The 10,020-nt window shown below is 52.6% G+C and overlaps 1 protein-coding gene across 1 annotated transcript; it reads right to left on the bottom strand.

Annotated features, from left to right (window-relative positions):
- Window positions 1–372: 372 nt before the first annotated feature.
- Window positions 373–2,100, bottom strand: LOC121045973 (the record flags this gene model as incomplete). Its single annotated transcript, XM_040499491.1, has 1 exon — window positions 373–2,100. A coding segment is annotated over one exon (1,728 nt), but the record flags the coding sequence as incomplete, so codon positions are not given.
- Between the last annotated feature and the right edge of the window lie 7,920 nt (window positions 2,101–10,020).

Genomic DNA, 10,020 nt, shown 5'->3' with positions numbered 1-10,020 from the left:
TTGGAGAGCTGTATAGATTTAGGACAAAGAGGCTGCCTTCCTTTTTACTTGATGGTATTATTTCTAAGAGGACGTGCTCAACGTTTGTTACCGTGGTTTCGTGCTGTATCACCGCTAAGTTTCTCCTTACCAGGGTTACAACTAGCGTTTCGCTTTTGCCTCCGTCAGAGGCTGCGGCATATGATTTGTACCCTGTTAACTTTGCAAGTCCCATCGTCTCCTGCAAGGCGATGACATCTGGCGCCTCCTCCTTTTTATCGTTACTGTAAGAATTTTGGAGGAACTGCTGAAGGTTTCCCCGTTTCCGGCGAAACCCGCGGCAGTTCCACTGCCAAATTGTGTACTCTGTATTCTTGCTGTTCGGGGCCATATCTAGTTGCTATGTGCTGCTCCTCCTGTGGCCTTGCTGTTGTCACTGCTACTCTCCGCGGCAACGGGCCTTTGGTAAGGTTTTGTGCTCTTAATTGGTCCCGCCGCTGTGGGACGGCTCTCCGCGAGTGTACTTTCGATGGCTGTAGTTCTAAGTTCAATTCTGTCCATGCGCTGTCCGAGTAGCTCTATCTTTGAGTTAAGTGCATCGAATTGCGCTTTTACGAGCTCCGTTAGACTTTCGAGTAGTTCGTCTCTTGGTTGCGGGTTTTCCTCGGCTTTCCGCTTTTGCGGCGGTGCCGTCACCACCGGGCCTTCCGCAGCAACCGAGGCTATTTGCGCATGTGGGAGGGGGGGCGGTGTTGGTGTCCTCCCGCTGGTAATTGACGGTGTGCGGCTCCTGCCTTTTACTTTCTCTGTCTTTAATTGAGCGATTTCTGCTTTAAGATTCCTGTTCTCTCGTAACACCTGATTCAACACGGACTGAGTTTGGGCTAGCTGTAGTTCTAGGGCGGATCTGCCACTGTCCTTATGTTGAAGCTTAGGGGGCAGGGAGACCCTATCTGCCCAGCTCACCTGTTGTTGTTGGTCTGGCTGCGGGCCTGGTCCCGGCTGCTGTTGTTGGTGGTTCTGCCGTGGCTGTGGTGGCGGCAGTCGCTTTTCCGAAGTTTGTCGGACTCTTGGGGTCAACCTAGATCTTGACCGGGAACGGCCTGCTCTGGGTCGGGAGCGGGAGCGGTGGTTGGTGTCTATGGGCGGGAAATCACCTGGTTGAGGGAGTGATTGCTGTGCCATGCGTTGTTCCCAGAGGCGTTTCCGGATGACGTATGGCGTTTTGTATTTGGCCGTGCACCCTTTGTCCGCCGTGAGGTGGGGTTCACCGCACAGCGTGCACTTGGGGGTGCACTGATGGTCTTGTTCAGGATTGCAGGCGCCGCAGCCCCTGCAGATCTTGTCGTTGGGGAATGGACAAACGTCCATGCGGTGCCCGAGACGGCCACAGTGGTAACATATGTCGATTTGCTTTCGGTACAAGCAGCAGGGGATCAGTGTTGCGCCGTATCGGACCAAGTGCGGAACACTGGGTCCGTCGAAGGCGATTACGATGGTCGTGGTGGAACCGATGCGCTTGGCGGCCAGGGCTAATGGATTGCGGGCATTTATGATGTTCGCGTCGATTTCCTGGGCGCTATCGGTGAGGGGAATACCTCGGATAACTCCCTTGGTAGTGTTGTCCGGGGCTGCCTCGTATGCGTTGACCTCGTGGGTGACACCATTGACGTGAATAGATTTCATGCGCACGTACCTGTCAGCATTGTGCGGTCGAGGCGTGCTGATCACGACGATGTTTTGTTGAACGTTCGGGCAGATCGTGTCGTCTTGGCTTTCTTCCGGGCTAAGTTGTGTTGCTTGGAAAATAGCTGCAGTCACTGTGGGGCTGCCGACTTTGGGGATATTTAGCGCCCCTTTAGGTCTCACAATGGTCTTAATTTCGTTCTTGGGGAATTGGGGCATACGTCCGGCCTTGAGGACTTGAGATTTAACGTTCTTCCTGGTTTTAGAGCGAGAGCGGGAGTCTTGCGATTGGGGCGGGTCGTCGTGAGATGAGTTTTGGCCAGGTTTCTTGTCGGGACGGCGGGAACGGGCGGTGCGCCAGCCCATTTCGGCGGTCACCTCTTCTGGTGTGATGTCCTCACCGATTACTTGAACTTCTATTTTCCGCTGGTTGAGTTAGGAGCCTGCACGTCGATGAGGAGCGTGCGCAGAAACGCGCCACTTGGCCGTACACAGTACCGAGAAAATCCAGACCTGACGAGGTTCTCGGAGTTTTCAAGCTTCTCGGCGAGGCAAAATCGGGGACCAGGGCGTGCCTCGCGCCAAGCCGGGAGGTCGGCCGGCTGCGCCGAGCGCCGGCTCGATGTTTACGCTTGGATCACGTTCTCGTTCTTGCGGAGTTCTCGGAGCCCGGGGAAAGTCGACTGCTCGGCTCGGAGGTTGGAACGAGACTCTCCTGGCGACAGATTTCCTTTGGGTGCCGCGCGCCGGCCGCCGCTCGACACACCCAACTCTCTAGCCACCATACTATCTCTCCCAGCCTATCCGTCCATGTCTGTTCTAGTTCCACTCGCCTCTCCCTCTCCTCTCCCAGCTGCCTCTCCATGTCCCTCAGCTTCATCTCCCATTCCGTACTCAGCTTTTTTCTCATGTGCACTTCTGCCCTCAAAACCTCCTCCAACTCCTCCCGCTTTGCCCTCTCTACAGCCAACTCTCCTGCCCCCGCCTCCAGCGTATCCAGTCGCTCGCGTTCCGCCGCGAGCACCCTCCTCGTCCCCTCGAGCATCCCGCTCACCGCGTCCACTTTTTCGCACATCCTGCACCGGAACTCTTTGTCTTTCGCCTCCTCGATGCTGGCGAAAGGCGACTCTTCAAGGAAGCACCAGCGTGCACACCCGCCGCATTCGACGTTCGGCATTTCCATCCCTGCCTTCAAACGTCGCGTCCCCGGCGTCCCGCCAGACGCTTGAAACGCGCCTAACAACACTTGACCCGCGTCTTGGTGTGAACCACGTGTTGCGCAGCGTTTCCCCTTTCCTCCCACTACGCTGAACCGTATATTAAACTAGATTAAGACTAGAAAAAAAAAATATTATTCTACACTAGTCCATGCACACGAGAGGAAAGAATAATCGATGGGTAAACCAAAAAGATACTTAGCTACGCAGCTGTTCGGAAGACTCCTCCATCGCCGGCCATAATGCCGGCGACGGTCGTTGGTTCCGAGTTCGACCAAGCTTATTTCACGCAACGTGAATGTGCTTGTTTTAGTCGACTTAAATTAAAACTTTCAGTTAGAAAAAAATGTTTTAACATTTATATAATTATTTTTAATCAAGCATGTTGAAGCACATTGTGTACGAAACTGAAGCTTGGCTTCGTTTTATTTTAACAAACATGGCGGCTACCACCATTGCGCTATGTACCGTCGACCTATTTGCTGTGCATTAATTGTCCCGTTATCCACCTCCTGCGAACCGCATCAGCCACAAGCATGCTTTCTAAGTATTGCGTGCTCGCCGGAAAGAATATCCAGCCTTCTTTGAAGCGTTGCTCGAACGCCGTCGGCACCCACGAACATACTCGGCAAGCCTCACGTCGTTGCTTGGTTCCTTCACGTTTCCGGCGATGGATCCTCCAGCCCTGGCCTCAGCCCTACATGACGTAGCCGGCGAAAAACGATCTACGACAACGCGGTGTCTTTGGAATGCGATTACTACGATCAGTGGCTCTTAAAACCTCAGTAGCCCCCCTTCAATGGTTAGCTCTTCTATGTGAACGCCCTTAGTACATTCAAGGTCCGGAGACCGCTGCAAACCTCCGACGAGAGCGGATGTGTTTTCTGGCATCCGTAAACACCAGAGAACTGTACGTAATCCTGGTATAAATATCGCCTCGCTCGGCCCACCGCAGCACGTCCGCCGAGAGATCGGCTCGCCCGAGTCTCGTTCTGCGAGCCTCTCACCCGTTTCTGCTTCGAATATGGCTACAGCCGACACCGCCGCTTCGCAGCTCACCAACATCTCTGCGTCCATTCTGAGCCAGGACATAAAAATCTCCCTAGAAAGAGATGACCTAGGTGGGAAATGGATCACCCCTGGAAAGCCCCGCAAATCTCGTCTTCCGGCCAACCCTAACCCCGAACTTCACGTAGTTATAATGCATCTCCCAATCCTTCCATCTGGCGCAGCTGCGCAGCCGGCGTTCTTGCAAGCCGCACATCTCCCTGTTCATAAATGTGCCGAAGTGTCGCTTCACCTCCGTCAAAATACCCGTCTCGCCGTCCTCCGCACGCATCACGAAGCGATCGTCAACCGGCTACTTTGCATCACCAGCATCACCTTGCAAAACACTTCCCTTCCCGTCCACTCCTACCTAGCCGCTCCAAACAACTCCTGCCGAGGTGTTATACATGGAATTGCCTCGAGATCACCAATGATCTGGAGTCTTCTCAAGCTGACATCCTTCACGCAAGCCGAATAGGCACAACAGGTTCAGCCATCATCACCTTCATCGGAACCCATGTCCCTTGCACAGTGTACTACCACTGCCTCGAATTTCACTGCCATCCCCACAAACCTCGAGCCAATCATTGCAACAACTGTCTCGAGTACGGTCACCGTACACTGGCCTGCCCGGGCAACCAGCGACGCTGTCCCACGTATTCCACCACCCTGGCCCGCCCGACAAAGCTCATCCCTGCACACTCTGGTTTGCGTTGCTTCAGCTTGCAGTGTGGTTCGCAAGCAGGGCACTTGGTCGTGAATAAGCCGCTACACCTTCACTCACTCCAGGAGACGCATATCCCACGACAGTTCTAGCGGTATGTAAAGCGTGGATGCAGGATTCGGTTTATGACAGTCACCCTGTCGATTGCTACAGTAGAGCACGCTGCTTACAGAAAGGATCGTGCTAAGAACTGTAGAGGTGTGCTGGTCGTGGTACCTTTTCCATTACCCTTTTGGCGACGCCACGACCGCGAGCTGGAACAACCCACAAGCATGGCAAGGGGCTGCTATGCTGTGCGTGCTACTCGGCTTCCGTGAAAGCTGAGTCCTATGACTTGCCCAGCGAGCCACTGGTGCTCGTTAACACGAATGAATTAAATGTGTGCATACTAGAAGTCTTCAAGTTGAGTCGCTCAGAGTGCACTGTATACCATGGAACCATTTCCAGTGGCCCAAACACTCGACAGTTCGACGGTACAGTGTGCTCATTCCAATTGTTCTCAACATGTTTATTAATCGTAATAATGCCTCCCTGCAATGGTAGACCAAATTGGTCTACCTGTTTGTAAAACTACTACTTTTTATAATTCATTCATCCCCAAAACAACAATCACGTGGAACCACCTTCCATCGTCAGTTGTGTCTGTAACAGATGCCGTCATGTTTAAGCGTTGTTTAACCACTTTTCTAAGTTAAAATTTCTTATGTTCGTGTTTCTATTCTTAGGTTGTCATTTTGTTTTTTAGTGATTTTCTTTTTGTAACCCACTCCCCTCTGTAATGCCCTCGGGCCCTGAGGGTACAATAAATAAATAAACTCCAATGCTGTTGCGGACGACCTGATGCTGGTGCGGCTTATCAGGTGACCCCAGAAACCACAAGGGTTTGCTGAACAACATCGACAAGGTCTACTATAAACAACCAGCCGTAGACTACGGGGGGGGGGGGGGGCATCGGGGCTCGTGCCCTCCCTGGTGAGATCCGGGGGGGGGGGGGCAGACCCCCCCCCCCCGGAAAATGGAAAGTCTACGCCGCTGCAACCAGCTACGCTTCTTCACACAGCATGACAGCACTTTTGTTCAAAATGTGCGAAACACTAGGTTTTGTACTTAGCGTGTCCAGTGGAACAGGCCATAACACACTTAGGTGCCATTCACAGCCCTGGTCCTACCACACCTAGAGTATGGCAGCTCCATATGAGACTCCAATGAGGTTGATCTTGTAAGATCAATTGAAAGCGTTCAGCGAAGGGCAACTTACACCATTCTTCGGCAGCCAAGCTCACACCGGATCACTCACTGCTTTTACATTAGCTAGAATACTGGCCCTTTACTGGACGACAAGAGTTAATCTCACATGTGGCCCTCCAGCGGGTTGTCTTATTATGCCTCCTAAACGTTGTGGAACTGCAACGTTACGAGATAGCACTGAAGGGAGTTATTTGCAAGAATTGTGCCGGTGCCTTTCAACCGTTTCCTAATGTAGAGCAAGAGCCTTACTTCTTGGTGTGGTCTTCATTGTTCTGGCAATCCCTTTATGTGCACTCACGCAGAACCCCCTAACAATCATCACAAGTTCGAAAACATCTGTGGACAGGCAACTCGCCACATTCACTCCCAGTGAGGTAGAGCAGTGCCTATGTGCTTTAACGTGAATTACAGCTTTTACCTATTTTCTATTCTGTGTTTCAACCCACCTTTTTTATTTTGTTCCTTTTGCAGAGTACTGCAGGTTTCTTGGTATAGTCTTCGGCCTCTTTACTATAAGGAATTTCTCTTCGCAAAATTAAACGATAAAAGTACTAACGCTTTTATCTTCTACTATGTACCATAGTAGAAGATAAAAGCGTTAGAAGTACTATATTACTGGACTATATTATTCAACCTAACGAAAAACGGGTTTTATGTCCGTTAATTAAGAAACGGACACACAGTCGGTCAGAGTTACAACAAAGTGTTTGTAAAACTACGAAATTTTCTTACAGTGATCCAATTTATCATTTGACTTTGTCGTCACTACCTGGCATGATTTAATTCGGGCTGGAATATCAGTATCCGCACACCTTCACTCGGAGCATTACTATTGGGTCTGCTGCACGCCTGTTACAAGGGTATAGCCACTAACATCCAATACTGAGCAGTGAAACTGTGGTACATGACACAATGATTCAGATGCCATTGAAAATGTCGATGAAAACAATGACAGCTCCATAGTAGTTGGTTTCCTATTTGTGGACATAAATAGTGCTGAATATTTTTTAACACGCCCCGCAGGGGGCACCTGTGAAAGCAGGTGTTTGGAGATAGGCGTCTCCACGGACCCCAAGCCCCGCAGGGGGCGCCTGCACCTTAGGTGCTAGGTGCTTGTTGAGTAGCGTCACCACGGACCCCAGCCACGTGGGCCACCATACCCGCACGCAGGGGGCACCTACTTTAGTAGGTGCTTGGTGAGTGGCGTCACTACGAACCCCGAGCCATGTGGGTTCGCCCACCCACGTCTGGCTGTGCGTGGCGTGCCCGTGTCCGGGGAAAAGGGGACTGTAGTGTTTTCAAATTCTTCTACTTCCTCGTCCAATCGAAGTAGATGGCGCGACCGTGCGCCTTGAAAAATAAAAAGAAAAAGAGGGAGCACGGGAAATCATTCGAGAAAGATTCTGCCTGACAGATAATGTGTCCTGTGTGATTCTCTCGTTCGGGATGAGTTCGCTCGACTCAACTGGCTACCGCCGGCAGAACTTCAAATGAGGTGAGCTGACTTGGAGCGACCTGCCCTAGGCTACGTTGTGATGAACACTCGGCCCAGCGAGGTACGCCCTATAGGAGATTCACCTCGCAAAATACAAAATGGCGACGAGGATGGGATACTTGCTTAATTCGATACAGTTCCAAGTCTTGTTCCGTCTTTTGGGTAGTGGCCCGTTGCTGTAAGCAATTTTAGGCTTTCATTGAACTGTCGTCGTTATGGCTATGGCGGCGCTTCCCCCTTCTGCGCCTTTCCTTGCTGTCCCTGGTTTGCCGTTGCAGGCTTGGCCGTCTTGGAAGCAAGCATTCCTGTCGTTTCTTGGCGCTTCTGGGTTAGACGGTGTTGCGCCAAAGCGCAAGAAGCAAATTCTGTTTTCATTCCTAGGCGTCGAGGGTCAGCGGATTGTGACCGCTTTTCGTCTCGATGCTGAGCCCGTCGCTGAAGACGTAAATGAATTCGACGCGTTTGTGAGCGCGTTAGAGAAACACTTCGAGTTTTCGGGGTGCATCGTGTTGGAGCGGAAGAAGTTGCGCGCGCGAGTTCAATTGCCCGGCGGTCTTGGAATTCCTTGCGGCCCTCCGCCATCAAGGTTCGTTCTGCGGGTACGGCAACACTCTTGATGAGCACCTTTGTGAAACGTTTTTGGAAGGTCTCCAGTCGAAGCGGGTGCAAGGTCGCATCCTCCGTGTGTGGGCACCGACGTGCCAACTCTCGAGCGCGCAGTTCAGCTAGCAAGGGAGTTTGAACAGCTGGCGCGGGTTTCTGGCAAGTTTAATCAACGGCTAATGCCTGCTACCCCAACGACGAACGTGCCTGTCGAGTACATCGAGGTTCCAGGTCCCTCGAGCGGCACCAGCCCACGAAGGCCTCGGCAAGATGGCCATCACAACTACCCGCCTGAATTCTCTTGGCCATCCCCAGCGGTCGTTCCTGGGATGTCCCGTAAGCCATTGATGGCCAGACAAGTACCACGCGCCCCAGTTCGAATGAGTGAACCACCGCAACGAGAACCTCCTCCCTATCGTCTCAGGGAGTGGGAAAGTGGAGGCGACAACTGCTGGTTCTGCGGCCGGCGCTACCATCCCAGGGAGGTATGCCCAGCGCTCCATTCGCAGTGTTTTCGCTGCACCAAGATGGGGCACTTCGCCGTTGTCTGCCGGAGCCGTCAATCTCCTTCGACGTCCTTCCCGCGAGATCAACGCCCGGCTGCATTTCCGTCCCGGGCAAGACTTCGCAACGCGGCGCGACAGTACAGCAGTCGAGCATCGCCGAACAGTCCGGTCGAGGCCGTTGCAGAGGACGACTACTACCCCCTGTACGATTACCCGTACAGCATAACAGCCGTGGACAACGCCGTTCCTGCATCAACCACGGAACAACGAACCTTCGATCGAAGCCGCATCAATGCTTTCATTTCGGACGTTAAGGTAAATTGACTTCCCTTACGCTTACTCATTGACACTGGTTCTCATGTCTCCATTCTAAGCGAGAAGATTTTTCGTGAACTTGACCCTGATTGCAAGATCCGGCTGCATACGCCGCCCAAGAGACTTGTGCATTACATGCAAGGGACAATCCCTGTCTTGGGGTGTTTTTTCGGCCAGACGGTTTTCAAGGACAGATTTGCACCCCTCGAGTTTTACGCCATTTCAAGCGGACGTTCCTTGCTTGGTATCGACGCTGAGAGAGCTCAAAATTACTTTGTCGGGTGCCGAAAATGAATGTGCACATGTGGATGCAGCTGACAAGGGGCGACCTGTCCAGCGAGATGTGAGACCCGTTGACGCCCAGCGGCGCGGCCCGTTCACAGTATCGTCGCGCCGCCAGCAGTCAAGTGTCCAGGATCCGTTCGGGATTCCCTCGTCGGGTACCAACGTTAACCAACCACGTCGGGCATCGGCAGGTGATGCAATGGGTCAAGAGTCTGTCGGGAACCCTGGCTACCTATCGTCAGCCAGGCCGGTCTGCTTCCCGTCGAGCTCAGCTCACCCTATACAAGTGAGTCATTATGAACGCAACTCCAGTACTTCAGCATCTCAGTGGCCAAATGCACATTTCAATGCAAGTCCCGCTGGTGTCCCTCTGCGTGACACGTCGAAGCTACCCCAGGGTTTCAAGATTTTGAGTCTTTGTTCGGTCCCGAGTTGGGGTTGGTAAAACATTACACCCACTCAGTCAAGGTGCGGCACAGCGTGCCGCCTGTACAGTCTAAACTTCGCCGAATTCCGTTCACGCTGCGAGATGCCGTCTCTCAGGAGATTTTTAAGCTCGAGCGCCGAGGCGTGATCGAGCGCATCGACGTGTCAGAACGGGTGTCCCCCGTTGTTATAGTAAAAAAGCCGGATGGTAGTATCCGGATGTGCGTGGACTTGCGCGCTCCCAACCAAGCTGTTGTTATAGATTCTTTTCCTCTGCCACACACTGATGAACTTTTGAGCTCCTTGCGAAGAGCCGCACATTTTTCGAAGTTGGACCTTGCATCCGCCTATCACCAGGTCCGACTCGACCCTGCTAGTCGCGACCTGACTGCGTTTGTAACCCACGAAGGGCTTTTCCGGTTCAAAAGGGTTTGTTTTGGACTGGCATCCGCGCCCGCTGCTTTTCAGAAATTGATGCACAAGCTGCTG

The sequence above is a fragment of the Ixodes scapularis genome, unplaced genomic scaffold (genome assembly GCF_016920785.2).
Source record: "Ixodes scapularis isolate PalLabHiFi unplaced genomic scaffold, ASM1692078v2 PGA_scaffold23__2_contigs__length_901104, whole genome shotgun sequence".
In the NCBI taxonomy this organism is placed as follows: domain Eukaryota; kingdom Metazoa; phylum Arthropoda; class Arachnida; order Ixodida; family Ixodidae; genus Ixodes; species Ixodes scapularis.
Note: the sequence above shows the minus strand (reverse complement) of the source record. Positions and strands in the feature narration are given on the sequence as shown.